Below are 25,578 nucleotides of genomic sequence, written 5' to 3' on the forward strand. Positions count from 1 at the left end.
TTCGCGCTGCAAATAACTGCTGCTTTTTTATTTAATGCAAACTGCGAAAAGTTGTTTGTGAAATTCAGTATAGAAACTAGAGTATTACATTCAAGCGTTTTTTCATGTTATACATATGTGATTTAGTGCATATATTTTCGACGCGTCACACATGTTATTGTTTTTTTACAAGTCTCACCACTTCGAATATTAAGTCCAGTACTGCTGTTAAGTATTCCTTCAAATGGTTGAGCCCTTCTAGCACGAAACGAAGTGCGACTGCGTCCGGGTTCTAACCTAGATTACCACGTTTTCCTGGAACTAGTAGGCAAACACTCTATCACTATACCATCACAAAGACAACCGAGTACTCTAATGATGCCCCTGGTGTACGTGTTTGAATATATACATAATTGTCTGAGTTTAGAACTCAGTCTTCGAGTCCAACACCGTAGAATTTTATTTAGTAAAAAAAAAATTTTTGCGCTTAAATATTGACATATCTAATGAAAACGTTTAAATGATAAAAGTATCGCCAGTGTATATTGTCTTAGCTAAGTACAGTAATATTTGTAAAATATTTTTTCTCAATTTTTGCTTGAGTACTGCGATCTCAATTTTGTTATAATAGTCAGACGTCGTCATCTTCAAATGTACAATAAATAACAATAATTATTATTTTTACTAGCAATTGTTTACTCTCATCAAGAAGTAAAGCCCTGAATACGATACAATCGATTTGTATATTTTAATTATGTTTAATCCTTTATCTAAAGTAGAAGAAGAGCTGTGATCTAACCTACATCTAGGTAGCCGTCCTCAGAATATTATTTGCTGTACAAGTAAGAAACATTGGTTAACAATTTACAAAATATTTATTTACACAAAATCCCTGATTAGTATGAGCGACTTTTAGTAACCCTGATTTTCTATAATATATCAGTCGTAAATTATTCAGCTACTTATATTTAAGACTTAATAAGTACCTCACAGCTATTAAGTCTTAAGGGTCTCTAGCTGTGCACATGCTTCAGCTTGGTTAGTTTTATTATTGTTATTACGATTAATGTTGAAACGAATCGATCTGTATACCAACGAAACTTATGATAAGTTTCTGACATCGGATAGGGTGACCGGCGAGGTATAAAATGATACTATTCCCGATGAAGTTCGGTAGTTTGCTTTTTTTGTTATTTTAATCACATAGACATGTGTTACATGATGTGACGCTATCCACGGAATTCTGCAAATTTTTGCGGACGGCACATAAGCGATTTACGTTCACACACTGTGACTCCGCTATCCATTTATCTATACGTATTAACTTTTCCAACATTCGAACGCAAATTGCAAAACAAATTATTGCTTGTAAATTTTGCATCGTTTCATGCCTTTTGATTTGTTATTATATATGCCATTGTTCCATCTACTAGCAAAGCAGAATAGAAAACATATAGGTACACACATTTAGAATTACGACTCCCAACTAATTTGTGTGACGCAATGGTATAATTAGATGAACAGCAGAACTTTTTTATGGTGCCAATGTAAGTTGAAGTCGCCACTATTTTAGGTACTGCTAAAAAGCAAATTAAAACACAATCAGATATAGTATATGTATATATATTTATATTTATTTTATACACAATACAATAACATTGATTTTATTATTACTTCATTGCATCTTGGTGTGGCACACGTAGAGTGAACGAACCGGTCTAAAAAATAATTTGTTAATATTTGACACTACAGTATACCTCTCGCACACGGTTCACATAAAATTAAAATATTTTCTCGGCTCGATAATCTCCTTGAGAAGTTCATCGTTTGCGCACTTTCCTTAACTGTACATTCACTAAGAAATCAATATAGTTAAACGACATTGTCGCCAGTCCATACTTGTTGGATGGTGTTACCTAAGGAAGCGTCTTTTAGTCGTTGTACTCTGCGCTGTTCAATAAACTCGTCAAACTCCGATACTCCGGATGTTTTCGCTGCACGGGTACCGAAGTCCTCCGCTTCGATTAGCGACGTCGATCTTTTCCCGCCCATTTCACTATATCCTGTACAGCCGATAATTCTTCGAGCTTGCCATTGATAGTGCAGTATCGCAGCTAGAAATTGCCAAAAAGTGAGTTCTGGCCATAATGACGGAATGAACTCGACCACAGTAAAACCCGTCTGCCACAATAGAAAATCCGATAGTCGAACTTCACCGGAGGTCCGCACCAAAAGGTCTGGGTCAGGCGAGTCACGTGAATACATTGCTGACGATAAGAGCGCTTCACTGAAATGTCGTACTTTAACAATGCCTTTGTTCGCGCCTGCAACCAGATTTTCAATTGCAGTACACATCTCCTCCCGAGACGTATAACTCAGTCCAATATTAAGAAAGTATTTCGTGTTATGCTGGGTTACTAGTGTGAGTTCCGCGCACACCTGCTGAAGTGACACGGGCAGATAGGTAGTGTTGCCAAGCACTCGGATTCGGACGCCTTCGTCTTCTAACTGTTTTCGATCTTCAAGAATTTCACGGAACTTGTTTTCTGCTAGATTCATTAACGCATCCACTTCTTTTTGATTTCGTTTGAAATTTTCTATAGAGAATGCGTATACCGTCACCTCAGTGATGCCAAGCTGACGACACCAAAACAACACTTCCGACAACTTATTAAAGCCTTCATTGTGACCTTCAATTGCTGTTTTTTTATGCAGTTTGGCATATCTACGATTGCCGTCCATAATGACCGCTAAGTGCTTAGGTATACGGCCCTGCCGCAGAACGCGGGCCGTAATCGATTCTAACCACGACAATTCGTACTGACGCAACAGCCCATCCTTTGAAGTTTTTTTCTTCTCCATAGTCGACACTTCCAACATCTGTGATCCAACGCCGCCTCCAGAGTCCGGCATCAAGCTCAGCGCGCCTTACTTGGCACTGTGTTGACTAGCTAACAAACTGATAACCGCTCCGGTTAGCTGTCGTGTCACCTGCACATAGCATCTGCAATAATCGGCGATTCCTAGAAAACACTCCACAGCATCGCATGCCACAATGGAACGTCTGCAGCCGAATCATATACTCATACTAGTTTAATCAGAGGCTGCGGGTAATCGGCGGGTCCACATGACGTGTATCACCCTCGCAGCCCCGGAACAGCGCGACTCGCCGGCACTTCCGTTAATTAGAAAGAAGCGCACGGAAGCAAGTGACTTTGCCCAGGTTCACTTCTTTGGGACAACCTATTTTCGCTCAAATTTTGCAGAAATCTACCGAGACACTGCCTATAATCCGCATTCATTTCTTTATCAAGGTCAAGGTTCTAGCAGTAGAAAATCGTCGCTAATTATTTTTGTTGGCAGAAGTCGAAATCGGCCATCTTTAACAGTTTGTGAAGTCGTACTGTGTCGTGCACTTTGGCCGGTCACTTGCTTGTGAAATCAACTTAGCTGTGACGTCTCTTGTTAATTTTCTGCATTTCAAGTATTTTCCCACATCGAACGGGTGCGTCGAATCGTAAGTTCGACTAGGGGCTACATTTTAATCAGTTTACGGCGCAAAGTTATCTTAATCCAATGTCGTTGTTGTTAGTTTACGCAAGTCGCGCACCCACGTGCGATCAGCATTTTTTGTTCCTTTATTAAAATTAAGTTCAATTGCTTCTTGTTAAGAATCGGTTGTCTTGAACGAGTTGAGAGAATAGGTTGTTACAAAACAATTTCAAATAAGTTTTGTGATGTTGATGATTAAACAATGCACACTGATTTCGACGGGACGCGGTCAGCGCCTTTGTACGCGCGGGTGGTGCCGGCTTTTCAATTGTTCGACCGCTAAGCTATAGAGCCATTACTTAAGCCAGATACAGATAACACTAGAAAAATAACACTATTTTTCTAATAAGACACTCACTGATGCTCTACGGTTGTTTCGTTTTTCCTAAATTTTAATAGTATTAACTCAACATGGCGGCCGCGCAGATTTTTAACACTTTGGGTAAACTCGGTATCGGTCTTACTGTCGCTGGAGGAATTGTAAACAGTGCCCTCTACAATGGTAAGTTTAGAACTTACACCATTGACACCGTTGTTTCATGACAACAAGTATGGTTTAGGCAAAAATGTCTGCTTCTATTCAGTAATAGATGTCAGAGCAACGATAAGTTTCGTATTGCTGATCGACCTATTATTTGGACACGATTCTATAGTAAACAATACAATGAGTCATTGCTTGAGCAGTGTCACTGCAGGATCGTTGTTCCAGTGATACGCTCAAATCGTGAAATAAATTTGATCAACACTAATGTGCAAAATGCATCTTTGAAGAATAACTGTTCATCGTATCGATCGTCGTCGGCGCATAAGGGTGGTTTATTACGCGGATTTTCACGAGACTAATGCTATCTCTGACTTGATGTGGCCTCACTCCATACATCAGCTTTGTGTCTGTGAAACACACTGGACTTATTAACTAATGGTTCAATATACATTTGGGAAAGTTCAGCTAATCATTTTCTGTATGTGCAATGGCTTGTATGTTTCATACGACCATTTGTGAGAGTGACTGGTTACTATGCTTCACTATACGAAGACATGCTTCCTCAACATTTTTCGACGTTATATTTTGCTGTTTATGATGCTGGCATTTAATCTAATGAGATCTAAGCAATCGTCGGTTTCTCTGTAAACTATATTCCTGCTTCCTGCAACAAAGATAGAAAAAAGCTCAAAATCGGGATCCTACGTCTACTGCCAGTCCTCGCGATATGTGTACCTTGAATTATCTTTCGTTTTATCCGTTTATCTTCCGAAAATTGATGAGCACCACACACAGTCTTGTTATAAACCTGACGGGAAAAGATGTTTTTTAAGTAAGAAGAAATGCTAACGATACCAAGTTTACATGTATTGAAAATGCATAGCTATAAAATAGCGTTCGGGTGCGCGCACCCGTAGCTTCTCTAGAAGTTTGTTGTAAGTCTTAAAATTCGAAGATCGTAAGGCGCACTTGGTCAACAGTCGGCCAGGGCAAAAACATTAGTTGGATTTTATGCGACTTATCGTATCTATCGCAAAAACCAGCGAACACAAGTCACAAAGACGTCAATGTGCCTGCTAATACCTGTAAATCAAATCAGATCGCAATACCGTGATTTCAGTGATTCTAGCGCGTTACACCAGAACTAGTTCGCCAGTCAGCAGTTATCGTTCAATTCGTGTTTTCAGTCGACGGGGGGCACCGAGCCGTTATCTTCGATCGCTTCACAGGCGTGAAAAACTTTGTCGTTGGCGAAGGCACTCATTTTCTCATCCCGTGGGTGCAGAGGCCAATTATCTACGATGTGCGTTCACAGCCGCGAAACGTGCCCGTTCTTACCGGATCGAAAGATTTGCAGACTGTAAGCATTACATTGCGTATTCTCTATAGGCCAGCTGCTGAGTCTTTGCCAAAGATTTATACTACTCTCGGCGTTGACTACGATGAGAGGGTTTTACCGTCGATTACTACCGAAGTTCTAAAGGCTGTAGTGGCACAATTCGACGCTTCGGAAATGATCACCCAACGAGAGATGGTCAGCCAACGCGTCTCCGAGGATTTGGTCGAGCGAGCCGCACAATTCGGTCTTATCCTCGATGACATCTCAATCGTATGTTTCTAAGTGCATCACCATGTTAAATAGTGGTTTTATTGTTTGATGAGTGTTAGGCAAACAAAGGCAACCGTTTGAACCAAGTAAAATTCAACTTTGCTTTTGAACACGACTGTTCAGTACAGAGCTGATATTAGAAAATGACCACCTTTTGAGGGTCAAAACTTAGTTAAAACGTTGTCACTTAGGAAAAACTATTTAGGGGTTGGATGCTATTTATCTTCGTATTTATATAAACTGCCGTTATCTCGCACTTTATGTTAAAGAACACCTATGTGAAGCAAAACGCTAGGGCATGTTTATTTTAACATTATTTTGTATCGACCCAACAGTAACAGATTATTACATAGCAACTTTATGTATGTTTCCATAAAAAGGTGTTCATGTATGACGCACACTTAAAGTAAAAGTATTAATCAGGGCAATCAAAACGCCATTTGAGCGGCATAATTAATTTTTCCCGAGCTTTCCTGCTTTTTCATAGGCGCGATTAACAGCAATTGTTGGTCTTTCTGTGCATGTATGATGAGTTATTTAGCTTTTTCATATTAGACAATTCATAACGTACGAGAGACAATAAGCAATACAACTTGGTTAGGTTAGGCCGAGCAAGCCATGTCAACATAAATTGTTCACTTTCGGCGTACGAAATGGACTAGAACTGCTTGTTTTCATATACTCAACGATCTAAACGTATATTTCATAACTATGCTAAGATGAGCTTTATTTATTGCTACTGTCGGCTGAGTAGACACATTTGACATTTGGACGGGAGTTTACCGCCGCCGTCGAATTAAAACAGGTCGCCCAGCAGGAAGCCGAGAGGGCTCGTTTTCTCGTCGAAAAGGCCGAGCAGCAGAAGAAAGCCGCTGTCATCTCGGCCGAAGGTGAATCTCAGGCCGCCTCTCTGCTCGCTAAGGTAAATCGTTCTACACACGTATTTTTTACAGTTACGAATAAACAGGTAATCGAATGGGACCGGATAAGTAGCCTAGTTGTGGAATTACGGCATCGTCAAAAGTTGTCAGTATTTCAAACCTCGGTTGGATAGTTCATTTGAACATGCTGGGCATGCTAGGTTTGTACAACGAGAAAAAGAGGAGGCAAAAATCCGTAAAAAGAGATTTTCAGTGGAACTATAACTGTGGTTTGAGTTCATTCCTCTATCTTAATAATAATGCTATACTACAATTATCTCATATGATGCATTTAGAAGTTTATTATTTTATTACTTTACGATGTATTACTTTAATAATACTATAGTTTGTTTGGTTACTTTGAAAAATTACAAAGTGTATATACGATATCTATTCTGATAGGTTTTTCGTGTTTTTTCCTTGTTTTCCGTCACAGGCCTTTGGTGATGCCGGTGACGCCCTCGTTGAAATTCGTCGTCTAGAGGCCGCCGAAGATATTGCTATGCAGCTAAGTCGGTCACGCAACGTTGCTTATTTACCACATGGGCAAAATATATTGTTGAGTCTTCCAACGGGCAATTAGATTAAGCAAACCGATAAAACAAGATATCGAAACGTAACATGCGTTTAATAGAGGCCGGCCCGTTGCAAGCCGCAGTTCTATTTTGTGGCATACGACGGCGCTGCCGTTAGCTATTACTATTCTTATTAATGCCGCTAATATTATTGAATTGCTTATATTTCTATTGTTTTATTAGTAATACACAATCACTATAGTATTATCGCTGCGTGCAGCATCGCATGTCAAAAGTTTCGGTAAATTAATTTCATTGGTGTCATGCTTTCTAATGCGGTGCACATGTCTCATTTCACAGAACTTACACGTGTTCTTTCCCTTTTGGTATATAGAAAAAAATCTAGTTGGCAAATCTAGCCACAGTAATTGTTGTATATGAGAAAGGAACTTGCTCGGGCACGCCCGGAGTGAATGGTGATTTTGACGAGGTGTGCTAAAAGTATAGAAAATTAACATTACGGAAATGTGAGGACACGTCTAAAAAAATGAGCTGAAGAAGTTATACATAGCTGCACAAGCACGCAATTTGTTCATGGAGCAAAGGGATGCAAAATACCAGACGAAAAGCAGAGGAAAAATACCATGTGTTTTTACGAGAATAAATGGGATTTTATTTTACAAGCAGTTGCATGATCATTTAACAAATACATAGCTATAGCATGGCTCGTCATTATTGTCGTCGTTTAGACTTAGTTTACAGGTGGTAGATGGTGGCTCGAAATAGCTCAGTTCCTGGTTTTAGAAATTCATAAAAACATATCCTGATATCATATATCAACGAAACCCGGCGGAAAATATGGGCAATCTGGAGTTCTCCTGGTAATCTACAAAAAAGAAAAACCAGCAGAGAAGTATATAATTCGCTGACGAGCTATTTGTCGGTTGAACATTTGTTTATAAATTGTATCCCGCAATTATTATCGTCGTTCCATTAAAAACAATGTTTGGTACTGTGCCTAAAAAACCTAACAAAGTGTAACAGTTCTATCGCTGCTTGCCTGGTTTTAATACGTGAAAACTGATAACCTAGCTTCGGATGCTGAAAATTAATTGGTTGGAATGTTTGATTTGTCAAATATATATATATATATATATATATATATGTTTTGATTCCAAATTGTGTAAAGGACTTCCAATTCTTTTCGGCGAACATGCATTTGATAACGTCATGTGAGGAAAACATGTTCACATTTATCAGACGAGCGTAATAAAATACATGTGGATAAACATGCTGTGAATTTTCGGTAAAGTACCCACACCGCAAAAAGGTAAAAATAACCTTAGGCAGTGCTGAGAATAATGTTTGACAATAATATAAAAAATATCCTATATCTCCTACCACAGACTGGTAGTGGAACTATTGGGTAGCATTGGAGGTGCCGTCGTGGCGCAACCGTTTTCGTCTGAGTGATCCGGGCAGTCCACTGTGCCATCGCAAATTTTCTCGCCTTCGCTGAGGACCAACAACTCCGCAGAGCATGCTGCAACGATAAGATTCGACAGTGAAATGATGATATATTTCTGAATAGCTACAAACGGTTTTTGGAAATTAACCAAAAAAAGTAGCGTCAGATATTAGTCAGAGAAATCGATCCTTATTACTTCGATAAGTATTTATTTGATTACGAGGGCCATCATAAGATCCGCCATAAAAGGTATCGTACCAAGAACCGATCTTTCAGATAAGATTTACGCTGCTCAGATTTATGAATCCGACCCTAAAGAAATCACGAATGACCCATGCGTGCGTTAAACAAAACCGTTCATTTGTTGTCCTTGAATAGGTGTTATTATTCACACCAAGATAACTACTAAAAACATAGAAACTTGGCTTTATTGGAAAGGGCCAACATATTCGTTCAATTTGAGCAGTACAATGGAATATATTATCAAATATAGTCGGTAAGGTACGTGGTACATATTACTGCTCCACTAAACAAAATACATCCAATTAGCCTAGTATTTTGACTGCACGGACCATGTGTTACTACTAAAAGGATGAAACGGCAGCAAATATAAGCTACGTTACAAAAATGTTTTAGACTGCTGGTAGACAGAAGCCTCTTCTCATCAAACCAATAAAGATGTTGGTTGCATTCGTTTCCAACATTTATTAACAATGAATTTGGCAGCTGTGACGCTTGCTCGGCTTCGCAAGCAGGTTGTCACTTACGACTTTGTTACGAACTTGTTGTTACTTGCACGTTATTTCATCATGAACATACACACAACGCTTTTAGATGGAATTATTTCGCGGTCATAATGTATTATATTTCAGATAATAAAAGTCAGCTCCGACACCTTCCTGTAGTTGGGCTACAAACACCAATAAACGTTTCTGCTGTGTGCACAAATAAATGCAGTGGGTTACTATTCATAGAGATACGTGTATTAGCATCCACTCAATATGTAACTCATTTAATTAATTGATCTAACATGTGCCATAGTCAAAATGAATCAACTATTGTTGCATCAACTCAGGCTATTCTTTCGCGCCATTACTATTTCAAAATATTGAAGCGCGGAGGCGTTTCGCTCTCTTGCGTCAACTCTCGGTCTTCGGAGCCATTCTCTGGCTAGAGTCTGCATTCAGCCCTCTGAGTTTACTTCAGGGTTGACTCCTTCTGGGCCCTTCCTCTCGTAAAATCAATACAGCTGATGATGCAGACGACAGGCATGAGTTATCTAGCCATCCGGCTGCTGGCAACTGCCAACGGTAGATCTTCGTAGTTGACCACAGGGCACGTAGGGCAGTTCAACGTGTGGGCACATTGCGCAGTACAGTGTGGTGGAATCGAATTTTCTGCGGATAATTTTACCTAGAATCGTGTTGAGTACTGTCTAGACACGCAGTGGTGTCTTGCCAACGCTAATTTCCAGTGTGCGTAGCCGAATCTATTTCGGCAAGTGATCATTCCAATGGGCGCCTCTAGCGGTACTATATTCCTGTTTACGCTGCTATGGGTGGCAGTCGGTGCGGGTATTCCGTGGTTTGTGCCGAACAAGAGCTGGCGTCCATTGGCACAAATGGCGATTGTGATGTCGTCTGTCTGCTATTACGTCTTCTGGCTGTGTACGTACATGGCACAGATGAACCCGCTCATAGGGCCGATACTCGAAAAGAACACGCTAGTTGCGGCGCGAGCAGCCTGGATAGGTTAAACCGGTGGGATCAATCACCGTCAGTCTAAAACAGATATTCGGCCATCAGATATATTGAAATCGAACAGCGGAGCAAAGTCAGCCAAAGGAGGGTGTTTTCTTAAATAGCATAATTTGTATTTCTTGGTAGTGTTTCGGACGACCTCCGAATGGCCTACATTTAGTTTGTCCATTCTATTTTCTGGACATTACTCGATCGATCGAGCACTGAATGGAGAGGAGATCCGATCGGTTAGTGAAATAAAGTCATGCGCTGTTCTTTGCCTTTAGTTTCACAGAAGAAATAGATACAAACTGAAACAATGGCATACACGTAGTCTAATGTCAAATGAAGCAAACAAGCACATGAAATCAGATCACATAAAAGACTGATTTTTAAGCTTCGATTTATTTCGTTAGACATGTAACGAACGTAAAATGAACCATAAAAAAATTGATAACCAAATAAAACGTTGAAATAGATATAGTGTATAAAAAAAAGCATAGTACGACAAGATGGAAAGCCTCCCACCGCTCCCGTCATCCATTTTAGTGCGATTGGCTATAGTATTGAGATGTCGATATGGTTACTACTTTTGAACAACGCCCGAGGATCCGCGCGTATCATCATGGCGGTAGCAGTGGGTGGACCAGTGCAATGGGCGGTTGCAGTCTATAGGAAGGCTTTGCCGCAATGAAAAAACCGTCAGCGGAAACGCGCTGTGCGAAAATCAGAAGCAGAACAAATTATGGCCAAATTTGATCGAGATCGAAGTTGGAATTTTGATTTAAACTCTTTTACCCGATGCCTGTGAGACGAAGGCGTTTAATATGCAAGAGATAAGGGGATGTTGAACCCAACTGTGTGACTACTGAAGATTACAAAAAAAGAAAAAGGACTATATAAAAATAAAATATGGATAAAGTAATTGATAAAGAGATTCATCGGCCGATTATGTAAATGCTAAAATTAAAAGAGGAAACAATATCTACAGGTGGAACGTTACATGCAGAGCAGCCGCTGTTAGTACGTACAGGAGAATTTACTACTATTACTATTGATATAATTGCATAATTTTGCATAGAGTTAGATAGGTGTTGCAGGATAATAACAATATCACTGATATGGCTTCTTTGCCCCATACATGCAGTGGGCTACTCATACGACATTCGTGGCATCCGATAATCCCCAAAAGATACAGTAACCATTTAGATAGGCAAACACACGTGATCTCACAAAGTGAACAGTAAAATAATAATATTAATATAAAATATTAATGACTATACATAATACGACGATTAGCTAACAGTAAAAAAATGTTATTATTTAGGATATAGATTGTCCTTTGTCATGAAAGATGGAAAGGAATGTACTAACTTTTATCGTCATTAGTATATTATTATGAAATAAATTTTCCAAAATAAATTCTAGATAAATACACTTAATTACTTTTACTGTTCGGCTAATTGTGATTTATTAATTTTTACGATTATCCCTTATGCTTCCAGTTCTTCATAGACTTTCGATTTATATGGAGACGACAATTATGCCACTTAATTTCCAAAATCAAGATAGCTTCATTTGATTTAAAATCAATACACTATATTCGAAAGATATTATAGACTTACAATACTAAGTTAACTTTAAATCTTAAAATGCTTACGTGGCCTTAGGGTGCAGTTGTGGTTGGACAGAGAGTGGCAATTGATTTGCGAGCGAATTCGGTCAGGAACGAAGGCATTACAACGGTAGAGGAAATACTCGCAGAATTCACGGCACGGCGGATTCACCTAAAACAGTATATATATACATTACTATTTAATCTTATCTGATAGCACTAAATCTTTAGTTTTTTTAAGTGGTGAATTTTTATACGTGAATGGTTCAATTAGGATAGAAACCTGGGGAAACGAGGGTGGAACGTGAAGCAACCGAGGAAGGCTTTTCGTAACGAGAGACACTAGTCTCCCGCTAGTGCCACCGTCGGAAGTTCGTTTATTGGTCTCAAACCTCGTAAGGGCTGACCTAGTTAAACACATAGATTTGCGGTAAAAAATAAATCCCTATAGTTAAGGCAGTTCTGCAATTTTAAAATCTGCCACCGGATCAGATTAAGTGCGGTTAACAATATTTAATAATTCCTTATCACCTTTTGGCGAGTTTGCGAATCACATTGTGGTTGTAGAAGATGGCAGAGAAACAAGCCTGCTAAAGGATAACATTCACCGTCCATCACTTCTCGAAACATTCTCAAATCCCAATTAAGTTCTTTCGACGAGTTGTGCCCGACGAGGTTCGGATAACCTAATTTTTAATAACGCTTATTCTTAGTACTTCGTTTCAGTCTGCCGTAAACTGTCTAAAAAAATATTAAAATTTTCGTACTTTGTTTAATATCATGCAAAGTTCAATATTCGTATGTATGATTAATGTGCGTGGACCGAGACAATCTATTCGGTTGTGTGATGAACACCAGCGTCGTTAGTTAGTATCTAAATATTTATCCGTCTCAGCATTTCAAGCCAAAGTCATTGATTCTGAACACACTATATAGAGGCAAAAGTCTATGTAAAGTTTAGGATAGATTTAAATTCGACGACTCGATTTTAGGCAGGTAACAACATTCGGCTTCGTCAGCTAGTATTAAGACATCAGTACCACTAATTAATATAAAAGCTTGATACAGATTGCTATTCAAAAGGGATTATAAAGCTAACACTTACCGGTGAAATTGTACGGAAGATGCGGTATACAGGGTTCAACAACAAAAGACTCGCAAGAGTGCGTCATTGCTGTTTTGTTGGCCGATGAACTTGCACGTTTATCCGTTCTCCGATCAGCAAGCGTGTAAAAAAACGTGTCTGGATCAAGCGTAGCCATTTTTCGCCTATACACTTCCGCTGGAACGGAACAGGCAATCACGGTCATGCATCGAGTACTCGCAGTTAACCTCAGTCATTTTCGTATCGTGGTACCGGCCACGTCTCTTCATTGTATAGTACAAGCAAATTTAGATATATAAGAAGAATGATTCTGTACTGTAATTGATTTATTCTCTATACATTGCATGTGTGCATTATGTGTATTAATAATGTTTGAAGTTTCACGTCCAGTACTGCCGTTAGGACATTTTGGGTCCTGCATGAGAGGCATTTACACTTGTTTTGCAAATCTTAATTATCTTACATACCCCCAAATTTTATGGACAGAAGAGTTACTACTGCACCACCACTGGGACCAGTGTGTTATTTTTTTTTACCTCCATGTATAATAGCGAGGACAGCCGATGCTGTTAATAAGATGATTGACATCACTAGACAGAACGTGGTAAAACAGCAACAGAAACAGTTGGCTTCGATTGCGGTCGGATCGTTTTGGCTTCCAAAATCGTGGGCCCAAACAGAATTTCTACTGCCAACTCGCGCTGTGTCTGTGAGTTCCGCCGTTCGGTTTGTCTCGTCCATGGGTCGAAGTTCGTCGTTTCTCCCGCCACAAAATGCTGACGAATCTTTCGAGAACGAAGCTGGCTCATAGATAGATGATTCACGAAGAAGTGTGAAATCGTGGCGTTCAATGGGAAACTATTTCGTGGAATAAATGCACACCCAGTAAACACCATAACAGGTAAGGCAAAACATTTCCTTGGGTTAAACCACAAAACTTCATAAGATATATTTGTTTATTAATTCAATGAAACGTCTTGTTGGAGACCGCAATTTATTGGATATCATATTAATGAGTAAAACGATGAAATATGATGAGAAGCTAACCTTTCTATCTATCTCTGTTAAATCTTACTGGAACTTGTGCTTGTCTATTTGTAAAATTACTAATAATAATATAATATAATTAATAATAATATAATGAAAATTAATATTTTTTCAAAAGAGCCTCTCGCATGGATGATTTTATGAAGTTTGGCCATATTTTTTAGCGATTTCTTCAGCTATTTCTAAGGACCTCATAAAGCTTTATATTGAAAACTTGTTTATTTTCACAAGATTCACGAAATGGGCATACAATTAGGGTTAAAAAAAATTTTAAACGGCATTGGATCTTTTAAATTAGCACATACGTACATGACATGTATATCATATGTTAGTCACATGTATATCTGGAAAGAAAAAATTTACAACATTTTGTAATTTACATAAAATGAATGTGCGGTCTTCTACACTAAACAGGAAACTTCTGGTTTACACGTACACTTTGTGCGGTCTCCACATGTCCACTGACGTGGTCTTTATCGAATCCGGCTATCAGACTGACGAGCTTGCGATGGCTCTGCGTATAATTATGATTATGTGGAAGCATTCCAGGGCAGGAGCTTGCCTGGGACGAAAATGGGGCATGAAACAGCTGCGGAAGGCCCGTTGTCCCAACGAGGGGCGCTGGCCTTGACGCCCGAAGTGTCACCGTTGGGGTTCCGTTTGCCGGTTTTAAACCTCTTGGAGGCAGAGACGGCGGAACGGCTAACTCTGTGTAAAAAAAAAATCTTTATAGCTGAGACGATTTACTCACTGGACCACTCAGTCCTAGCAATTCACAGTTTTTACATTTGCGATTGGATCAGATTATATATATATATATATATATCAAAAAAGTATTGACCGCTTTGCTAGCTAGACGAGTTCAGTATCGTATATTTCAAATAATGTAGGTAGGCCCTGGTCGGCGTTACTGTCATTTGGCAGTAGTAGATATATTGAAGTTGTTAAAATGTTTATACTCAAACCGAAGATGAGAGAAATTTCTGTAAAAAAATCCCTTTATTTTGCAATTTTATTACAATAAGAATACACAAATGCTACCCAGGTCCACAAAAAAGACTGTGCTTTTTATAATAAGGCGTGTAACGGGAAAAATGGCCTAACAATGATTCTGCCGTTTTCATTGTGGAGATTTTGAACTGAGGGATACTCCCCCATCGACCAACTGTGAAAAAAGCTGATAAAATTATTGCGAAGTAGAGTAACACTGGTACGAGGGTACCCAGAACACCGCCAACAAACAAATTACGAAACAGTTTTAAACAACTGGGAGGAACTTGGTGTTGGAGTGCAGGGAATCGCATCTTAATCTGCGATATTTTACAAGCGACGAAGTCAAGCCATTTTCAAAGTAACTGATTACACGTAACGGAAAGTGGATCACATATGAAAACAACGTACAATTAAATAAATATGTATGTCGTAGTGTCTGTGGCAAAGCCCAAGCTGACCTCAAAAAAGGTAATTCTATGCATTTGGTGGGACTGCAAAGAAATCGTGCACTATGAATTACTGCCGCCCAGCAAAACAGACCTCTACTGTTAGCAGCTAATAAGATTACATCAAGCCATTGAAAAAATAAGTTGGAGCTAGTGAACAGAGAAGATGTCGTTTTCCACCATGACGATGCTGGAATACATATATTTTTAGCTATTTGGCAACAATTGAAAGAATTCGAATGGATAATTTCAATGTATCTGTTGCCCGAATGTTGCACCATCAGACTATCATGTACATCAATTCTTGCAAAACTTTTTTTTTTTTCATTATTCAATTTAATTTCAACAGAGGGATGCAAAAGTCACTGATTACATTTATTCGCTCAGAGACTTTAGAAGTTCTGCAGTGGTGGGATTGTACTGTTACCAGAAAAACAGTAAAAAAGTCACCGGTAAAAATGGTGCATTTTTAGTTTAGACATATTATCTCAAAATACAAGGTTTGCCTCAATGTTGGCCTAAAATGGCCAATAATTTTTCGAAGACGACTCAATTTTGCCGACCCCTGACAATCGTCTTCTTAATGGTATGCTTAAAGAAGAGCACATCTGGTAACATTTATTACAAATAACTATAATTTTAAAAAGTGACAGAAAATACCCGGCAGCTTAAATGCATTAATTCGTACGCTTTACACATATAAGCATAAGCATTTGGGTATTTAAGTATATTTGATTTTGCAGGCAAAACGCTTTTATTTGGGCTGAAATTTCTTTTTTTATGTGAACTGGTCCTTCTACACCAGTCCTCATCTTTCTTCGCAGTCAGCCTCCACCCATGCTATTATAAGCACTATGGGCACCAACTTCCATTTACTGTCGTTACGAGCACTATATCCCTTTATTTTGTAGCGTATCAGACATCTTTCGCCACCTGTTTGGCCCAGAAGATGAAAGGAAACGCATTGTCGTAGCACATTAGCTTTCCCCTTCACTTAATAATACCCCACTTACTGCTCCACGGAGCCAAGCAGTAGGTCGTCTCCGCGTCTGGTAGCTGGTTGTCCATCAAGACCACGCCGTCATTATCAACGTATGTAGTTTCGTTATTAGAATCGGGAAGGCAACGAAAAGACCGACCAAGTCAGTGAGTCTCAGTGGCGACGGCGAGACCTACGACGTGTCACACCCCCATTCGTAATTCACTACCACTGTGCCCACGCTGGCGGCAACGGCCTTTGGTGAAAGACACCAATGGCGCTGGTGTCCCACTCTCGAGTCACCGCGGTACAACTATTATCTCCCCGTTGAGAATGAATAGGGAGTAGAGAGCTATTGTTCTGAGGAGCGACCCGTCGTCCAAAACATATCATCTTAACGGTAACAACTGTGCTAGCCTTTGCCGTGATGGTAACTGTGTAATCATCATCGTAATAAGAAAAAGAATAGACAGCATCTAAGCAAAATAACTTGCTGAATAGAAGGGGAATAGGGCTGAACTTTTAACGGTTTTAGCAGAAGAGGGCTGTAGATGATGCAGAAAAAATATATTGCTCAGCCTTGATAGAGAACATATTTTAGATAGAAGATAATCAGATAGAAGATGGCGGCCGTCGGTGAAGCCGCAGGTCCAATAGTATTCTTGATGGCACGATCTATGTATCCATTGTTTGTTCACAAACCACAGGTTAGCCTGCTGTATTTCTATCCATGATAGCGCAGTGGATAATGTGTTTGTTTGCTAAATTTCGGTCCTGCCTCGAATCCGCACGTAAACAAATTGCGCTTCCTGCTAAGAACGACCTGTCCGAAATAATGCCTAACCACTGGAGTACCAAACGTAAAACACGAAAAGTAACTTCGTATGTGTAGTTATCTGCTTTATATAGAGGCATCGTTCGTTGCAAAAATAACGATCTATTGCGTTAACTAATCTATATGGGATACTAGACCGTGCCCGTATTAGCTATTCACACCAACATGGAGGCTTGGTGCTAAGCTTGAAAAAATTAAAATTAGGTCAACCTATTGATTAAAATTTCCTATCATTCGGGTTACTTTCATTATTCGCAAAAATTGTGTACTTTTGTCTACAATATAATGGTGGTTGATTCCCTTTGGACTAAAAATCTTTAAAATGGATCTAATAAATACTAGGCAATGTTTGCCTTTTGCTTCTTAATAAAAGTATTTTTTATGTATGTTCGAAAAGAGAATTTGTTAACATCGCCTAGTTTTACAATCTATTTTCTTTAATCTTTGAATCTATTTTTTATAGCAGTAGCCAACTCGCTCTAAATATATATATCATGCAATATGTTCCTAAAAAATCTTGCTCGTGAATCATAGCTATAAATGGTAAATCGTGCCATCACCCCTTGTCATACGTCAAGATGTCTATAGCGGCGTCCCATAGCTGTGAGAAGAATTGAACTTCAATATTCGACTTGTTACAGCTAGTGAGTTCATCCCAGTGCTGCTCTTTTGATATCATCTTAACAGACTTATTGCTAAAACGAAGAGTAGATACATGCGAGACCGGACCTTTGCTTGGTCGAACGTAAAGTTACACGACTCAAATGTAACTTGAACGAAAGCTTGCTGATAACACTAACAGGATCTTCGCAACAATTGACGAACGTCATGGATCAATTCTATTTTTGCCAGCTTTCCGGCAGTGCTACTGTTGTTGGAAGATTACCGCTACGACAGCCCTTTTGCTATTCAAATTGCGTGTTCTCCTATATTCTAAAAAGAAAAATCTTGTAAAGGCGAAAAACTAGTTGAAACGCTGCTTTGCTTGAATATATACAACTATGCTGAAAAAACCGGTTTAAAAAGCGGATGCTACTTAATTGTTACTAAGGTATTTTATCCTCAGAAATAAATTAAAGAGGGGCTCAGTTTATAAGAACTAGATATTGAAATTTATTCAGCTTTGGTCTCCAGTTGCTGACTTTGAAAACTGAAAGGCTCCAGGGGACATGCATGGCCTAGATTCTATCTCTTTTAATTTCGGTTATGGGAATTCATTGAAAGGAAAAAAAACATGAAATGCTTACATAATGCTTTATGCAACATCTGTTACATTTTCGAAATAGTGTTGTCAATATGATAAGTGGGCGTGCTCTTGCAACTTTAAGATAGTTAGAATGACTAGGATGAAAACCAAATTCGAATAGCTTATTCGGAATAACGAAAAGTCTGATATTAACTCCAACCAGTCTTAGCTGCACAATAATAGGGCTTTAACTGCTCAAAGAGTCTGACCACCCGCCAAGCGACTTTAATATATTTGTTGGTTACATGTTGCCGAAGCTGTACAAGTAAACAAAAATTAATAAAGTACTGTCTTATTCAAAACCTTGGAAAAATTATACAGCTAATCTAAACATTTTTTTTAAAACATACTTGCTATTTTCGCAGTTTCAGACAACAAACTGGAAGAAACTAGTGTTAAATTAAACGTTACAAATTGGGCTACAATTTATAACCGCCAAGAGTTTTAGGTGAATAGATATAAGTTTTTCGAGTGCTACACCCAGTATAACCCGCAGCAGTGTATAGCTTCAGATGGGTGGCTGGATAAGCACCTCAAAGCTAACATTGTGCAATGTTGTTCTTACCAGGTATGATATGTAGAGCATCATCCATATGTTCAGGAAATACGTGTCCATTTTGTGGCTTCCAATTCCAGACGACATCCTTAACACCTTGAAAACATCCAACGGAAGGTGCGGTGCTACCTTCAGTTCCTGGGGCTGGATGCGGATAATTCTCGTTAATAGGCCGCATCACTGAGAAGACAGGCCAATAGTTTTGAAGGTGTTGACTTCCGTTATCCGCTTGAGAGACCACCTCGACGCGCGTAGAGCTGCAATCCTTTTCAGGATTGACTCCTACTCGACTGGGTGGAAAAGTCAATTTCAGAGAACGAGGAGCCTGCTCCTCTATACAATCATCGCGATCCATCAGCGCAATTTTCATGATTTAGTCACTGATTCAAGAAAATAGCACAGCCCACATGTTGTTACGGTTGTTCACTTTCGAGAATAGATTAACCTTTCGAACACTCTTAGAGACTAGCGAAATTTGAAAACTTACTATTGTAATTCTTTTATCGCTCAAAAAATTCCACGTTTCTCCGATTCCACGCGTGAGTGATTCCATGTACATTAACCATCTTGTACTACACTGTACATCCCCTCGATTCATAACAATGCAATCTAACACATGAAGATTTTCACATGAGACGTTAACATAGCATTCACGTATCTTGCCGGTAAATTGTTACTATTGTTAAATCCAATTATTAGAATATCTTGGACCTAGGCTAGTCGATTTCTAGCCTCTTGTTCAAACTCGAAAATCTTGACTTTATCGTTTACCCAAGTCTATTTTCTAAAATCCATTTTCACGGAAAATTACAATAATGCGAAGGTATTCCGCTCGTTTCCTGCGATTCACTGCCCTTTCCATTTCCATTCACTTGCGAACGGGTGGGGCGATGCTCCACGGTGCTGCCCGGTGACGACAGAGCGCAGGCCACAGGTGCGCTATGTGCATTAGTGTGTGCGTGAGAAGGAGCCGTGAGGGGAAACGTGAGAAAGTGGAAAAGATCGGGCTCAAGAGCATTGCAAAATTAGGAACGCCAGTTCCAGTGGTCAGATTTGATTGATGAATTATTTTTCCTAGGCTTGGCGTATGAACACTTTCAAAAAAAGGCACTTAATCCAACGCATGGAAATGCACTGTTTATACCGAACTAATTGAAAGCTGGCCATTCAGGGATTCACAAGGCACCCTTGCATAACGCAGTTGCTCGAATGACCAACCCTTTAATTAGTTGTTTCAGGAACCGCCAGTAACACGTACTACATAACTAGAGTAATTACTACATAAATAGAGAGAGCTGTGTACTCAGCCATTGCACAGTCGTCGCGTACGGACTCATGGCACTACAAGTACTGTTACTGGCATTCTGTAAAAATAATTAACCGCTTTTGAGAAATACATTTAGGCTTTAATTATTATTATTATTATAAAAGAATATTTTAAATGATAAATAATATGCAAAGATTCCAGAGAAAGTACACTAGCAAGGTCAGTGATGATGCTCATCCTGTATTGCAAAAACACTTCGATATGAAATTCAAGAAATGAAAAACGTTGAGCGAAGGCAATCAGATGCATCGAATTACTTCAGTTCCCTTAATGGGCGCCTTTGTTCAGAGTGATTGTCGAACCAACATTAAACAAGCTAATATTCCCAACTACGGCAAGTGTTGTGCTCAAGCTAATACTAATAGTCCAGGTTATCGGCTATAGGCCATAACTGTACAGCCCCCCTTCATTTTAATATGAAACGCTGACGCCAGACAAGCTGGGATATACTACACCGCATAAAAATAAAGCCGAATGGTGAACACCAAATGAGTGGCCTAACTACCCCCCCCCCCCCCTCTCTCTCTCTTGGTTTAGGTCGGATTTGAAGAGGGCTGCACCACGTTAAACACATCGTCGGGCACGCGCTTGCTTAAGAAGAAAGATACACCCCTGCTTGCGTTTAGCTTACCTGCCTTTATCGGGCTGTGGGCGTTTACTTTCTTGCTAGCGTCACGTCGAATAGCATTGCACCGCGGCTCCATCGAGAAGCTACACGTCCAGCAGCCATCACAACAGACAGGTGACGCGCGACGATTACAAATGTAGCACCAAGTTTCAAAGCTTCTTTATTGTTTTCATGCCTGTTTCGTTTTTGTCGCCTAAATTCTCCATACCTCACAAAACCGACTCTATAATGGACCGAAGAAATAGAAGGAACATTGAGAAAAAATCATTCCGAGGCGGAGCACTGTCTTTTACTGCAGCAATGTTTGTAGCAACGATGATAAGGTGATGCTGGTAAACTGCACCGGCTTCAATGAGGTTGAAACGCCTGTCGCTGTCAGTACCACAATACACTGGCGTGTATTGAAACGTATACCTATAAACATGCAGGCGTTTCTCCCTTGAGTGTTGAGCCCGCAGGCTATTCTGTATTTCGAAGTTCTGTGAAAGTTTAAGGAAGCATTTGAAGTGAAAAAGCAGGAAGAGACAAACCGAATCAAGTTAAAAGATAAAGCAAACGGAAAATTATTTTAAAAACTTAAAAGAAAGAAGAGGAACGAGATTACGGAATAGAGTATTGTAGGAAACCACACGCGAGCCGATTTTAAGATCAGAGATAAAAGATTGCATTTTCTCACTTCTACTACACTTCCCAAAGATTTTTCATTTATGTAGCAACAGCATCAACGGCAGATAATGAGTGCCGTTTTCATGAAAGGCACAACAGCAGTGAACCACTAACTAGTATGCCAGTCACCTGGCGTAATATGCGGGCTGAGAAATCTATATTGCCGTTATCGTCACGCGGTGGTTGCCAGAGCATTTTTATTTAATACGCGTGGCAAATACATACAGGGTAATTCAGTTTGCCAGAAGTATTTAGCTCACATCTTCGTTAATGAGGCATGAAAATATGGTACGGGCTGGATTAATAAAGGAAAGCCAAGTTTTTAATGCTCACCGTTTATATTTACCCATAAAAAGTACGTTAATTTTTCCAAGTGCAAGGATATCTTTTAGTACACACGATAACGAAATACCGTTATTGTATCTTAGTGAATAAGTAAGCGTGCTTTATGTTTTGTCAGCTAGAACGTTTGTGCCAAGATATCCTAATAGGTTGCTAATTTTTATATTTTACGAGTTGCTTACTAGTTGAGTCAGTATCCAATCAACCTGTTAGACTTGTTGAACACATATAGGTGAAATTGAACCGTTATCGCGTAATTGCTTTATCTGCTGTATTCTAAACGTATCGTTAACGTATCGCGATAAAGCTAAGAAGTACACACACTATAACCTAGGATCTTATAAAAAGGCCGTCGTTCAATAAAAAGTCCGCACTAACGTGAAATCAAAAATGTGATAACAATAATAATTTATTTACATGTAGGACCACATTAATGTGCATGCATTTAACCAAATCAGGACATTGGGACTTTTAGATTCCACGCCCCAGCGCTATTGCCTATTCCATCCTGCGGGTGGCTAATATTTAGCGACTGATAGTATAATGAGCGACGCCACGCGTTTCGATTGTAGTGGCCATCATGATTGGAGGCACACGAATGTTAAAATGTTTTGCAAGTAATAGTCGAAAGAAACTCATATTTATCGAGGTTGCAAGAACAATCGTATATGAGTAAACAGCTATGATGGTGGAGAGTTCATCTTGGAGATCATCGATATATAAAACACAAGTCTCATAGGTAATAAAGACTCTTTGTTATTATCTATTTCGTTAACACAATGTTTGATTAATACTTGAGATGACGACTTTTTATTATATTATCGTTGTTGTTAAGCGTGGCCGACTTTTTATATGTTTAAGTGTTTTTCTAAATTTGAAATAAACGCTAACAAAGTGGCATCAAACGCTTTTAGTAAAACTCTGCCTTTTAATCAAATGACAATATCGTTCTGTTTTCAAGGTGCAATGGCTCATTTCTACTTTTCTATTTCAACTTCATGAGCATCAAGCCTACAAACTGAATTAAACTAATTATTTAATCGTTTCCTCAATTCAAGGTGTCTATGGCAGGCACAAGCGAACAACCATAACTGACTGTTTCCGCTTCTTCTCTTCTACAACACTACAAAATATACACTACACTGATTTCAGAACATCAAATCGAGTTTTTTAGACGCGCGGGCCATTATTCATTCTTTCAGGATTACGATTAGTATTTTCATTGATACGACTCTGCAAGCCTCACCTATTGCAGTCGGGGCTGCTACTGATCTTCCACCCACTATGCAGTCATTACCGAAATGACTAACGTTAGGCTTCCATGGCAACCACATCGGCTGCCTCAACAACAGCCGGCTCCCGGCTGTCGTGAAGCACGGAGCGGAGCGCGCTCGTCGAGAGCTCAACCTGCGCCGCTTTGGCAGTTCGTGCCGTGAGGCTTGCCTAAACTGACGACAAACCTCCGAGAATGGTTGATGTAAGGCAGTTGTCACGGCTATGGTTAATCCTAATCCAGGAGGTGCGCTTGTGTGCATGAACTAGGATACTACGCGTGCAAAACACTTTTACTTATTTATACAGTATCTACTTGTTTACTAATTAGCAAGCCAGCTGAGAAAACTCCTGAATCATAATGAGTGCTAAAACGAAGAAGGAAATCTCCAGCGAGGTGACAAACTTTTTAGATTTAGCACCAAAGGAGCTACAACAACTCAAACAGGAACTCATCCAGTGTCGTGCCGATGTCGTCAAGCTGGTCGATGAGAACAGAAGGTTATTTACTGAGTTGAAACATCAGGTCCGGGTACGGCTCAACATAATGGAGGAGAACCAACACGGTGGGTTGGCCGATACCGTGACACTTCTTCAGGAGGAGCGGGACAACGCTCTAAAGGCCCGGGACAAAGCCTTCAGTCTTTTCCAGAGCACAATCGCCGAAGTGACACGGCTTGACATGGCGTTAAAAAAGAAAGCAGACTACATCTCTCCAGATGATTTCGAGGCAGCCGTACTCAAGCTAAAAGAAGAACATCTGTCGAAAGTCGACTCAATCGAGCGGCAACTGCAGATCACCCAAAATGAACTTCGGAGCGCATCATCTTCCGTGCACCAATTGACATGGAGATTATTGCGCGATGGCAGCACCACTCTGGATGACAGCCAGGTTCGAATCGGCGACGTCCTTCATAGCATGGAAAACCTGCAAAAACAATATAACGATTTGGAGTTCGCTTATCAGAATCTGAGAACAAAAGTTGATCTCAAAGACAAACAGTTGGAAACACATCGATATCGTAGCAAAGACCTCGAAGATCAATGCGAGTATTTAAAGGATCGCTGTCAGCAACTAGAAATGCAAATTTCCCAAGCACTTCAGCATGCCGAAGCTAGTGTCCAGGCAGCGGAACTCGCTGTGGCGGAACGCAATACAATGACAATACACGTTCAAGATCTACAGCGCCTTGTCGAGCAACTAAATAAAAAAATCACTGAGAGCACATTAAACCAGAAGAAGGAGATAGCAACTCAGGTGGAGAAAATCCGTTTGGAGCTGGAGGCAGATAAAGCCGATTTGAGGGCACAGTTAGTTATAGCTCAAGAAAAAGCTAAAACATTTGAGGATGAAGCTGCTCGAGTCACTCAACAACGACACGACCTCAACGAAAAGCTCAATAAATTAATGGAGGGGGAAAAAATCGACAGAGAACAAAGGCTAAAAGAGGAAAAGGTCTTTCGCGAAACGACAATTCAGGATGTCGTAGAGAGGAAAAAAGAAGTTCTCGAAGAGCGGCTACGGCGGGAGGTCGCGGAAAAACGTCAGCGAGAGGAAAATGAAGAAAAAAGGCGTCTTCAGAAAAAACTTGTCGATGCTGAAAAAGCGTTTCATGATTTGAAGGCGGAAACTAGACGGATTCAGACGTCGATGGCTGAATTGAAAAAGGAAAGTGACAAGATCGCTGAAGAAAGGCTCAAAGTTGAGCAAGAACTGCGACGAAAACAGGAGGAAGAAAATGAAGATCTTCGCGAAGAAGTGACCAGACTCCTTAATAAGATAGCTTTATTAGAAGATCTCCATAACAAGGCAGAACTGGAATTTCGAAAGCGTATAACTAAAGCACACAAGAAGGCTATCGAGTATAAAAGACTTGTCGAGATTCTAGAAGAGAGAATGCGACGACAAGCTGGTCTGGTTAGTAGCTGAATTCTAGTCCAGTATAGATACAAGGCGCATCTGTTGATAATCTAGAAAAATAGTTTGTTTGTTATATGGAATTCTGGAAAACTGCGATGCGATGTCAGTAGAAATGATACATACATGTATATATATAAGTGTACCGGATATCCATGGAATCCGTGCTGATTTTTTGCTAAGAAGCGCTTATTGAATAACATGTGGCTTTTTATTTTCGCTTATCTTTTAACAAATCGAAGATTGCCTTATTGATATCATCGTCATATTTCATTTTTTGACGGAATACGAGAAACGCAGATCACGAAACGCTGTTCCAAACACCGATAGTTGGACT

At 39.7% G+C, this 25,578-nt stretch overlaps 5 protein-coding genes and 1 pseudogene across 6 annotated transcripts in view; 4 read left to right on the forward strand and 2 right to left on the reverse strand.

Annotated features, from left to right (window-relative positions):
* Positions 1-20,181, reverse strand: LOC111266561 (uncharacterized). Of its 2 annotated transcripts, XM_022844137.2 has the most exons (9): positions 19,576-20,171; positions 19,098-19,468; positions 14,470-14,741; positions 13,523-13,844; positions 12,987-13,163; positions 12,413-12,567; positions 11,927-12,053; positions 8,461-8,602; positions 7,619-7,945 (listed from the first exon to the last, which is right to left on the reverse strand). In XM_022844137.2, coding segments are annotated over exons 2-9 (1,557 nt in total). In that variant the 5' UTR covers positions 19,459-19,468; positions 19,576-20,171; the 3' UTR covers positions 7,619-7,944. The 2 variants fall into 2 exon arrangements, with proteins under 2 accessions (XP_022699874.1, XP_022699872.1); XM_022844139.2 differs by lacking the exons at positions 7,619-7,945; positions 8,461-8,602 and adding an exon at positions 1-300 and having other exon boundaries at positions 19,098-20,181.
* On the reverse strand, positions 1,587-3,055 carry Dhdds (Dehydrodolichyl diphosphate synthase subunit). The gene has a single exon (XM_022844142.2). It carries the CDS (start codon positions 2,890-2,892, stop codon positions 1,852-1,854), a length of 1,041 nt encoding a protein of 346 aa, XP_022699877.1. The 5' UTR covers positions 2,893-3,055; the 3' UTR covers positions 1,587-1,851.
* Phb1 (prohibitin 1) lies at positions 3,350-7,742 on the forward strand. The gene is made up of 5 exons (XM_022844143.2): positions 3,350-3,496; positions 3,931-4,033; positions 5,203-5,624; positions 6,379-6,546; positions 6,981-7,742. The coding sequence occupies exons 2-5, from the start codon at positions 3,943-3,945 to the stop codon at positions 7,125-7,127; spliced, it is 828 nt and encodes a 275-aa protein (XP_022699878.1). The 5' UTR covers positions 3,350-3,496; positions 3,931-3,942; the 3' UTR covers positions 7,128-7,742.
* Positions 9,631-11,717, forward strand: LOC147752662 (V-type proton ATPase subunit e 2 pseudogene; annotated as a pseudogene).
* LOC111266562 (acid-sensing ion channel 1A) overlaps positions 13,758-25,578 on the forward strand; it is a 19,453-nt gene continuing 7,632 nt past the window's right edge. Inside the window, exon 1 of the mRNA XM_022844140.2 lies at positions 13,758-13,887. The gene's annotated coding sequence lies outside the window, so the exon portion shown is untranslated. The remainder of the gene's footprint in view (positions 13,888-25,578) is intronic.
* On the forward strand, positions 23,685-25,384 carry LOC111266576 (uncharacterized). Its single transcript, XM_022844164.2, has one exon. The coding sequence runs from the start codon at positions 23,685-23,687 to the stop codon at positions 25,251-25,253; it is 1,569 nt and encodes a 522-aa protein (XP_022699899.1). The 3' UTR covers positions 25,254-25,384.

This window comes from Varroa jacobsoni, unplaced genomic scaffold (assembly GCF_002532875.2).
Source record: "Varroa jacobsoni isolate VJ856 unplaced genomic scaffold, vjacob_1.0 scaffold_1097, whole genome shotgun sequence".
In the NCBI taxonomy this organism is placed as follows: Eukaryota; Metazoa; Arthropoda; class Arachnida; order Mesostigmata; family Varroidae; genus Varroa; species Varroa jacobsoni.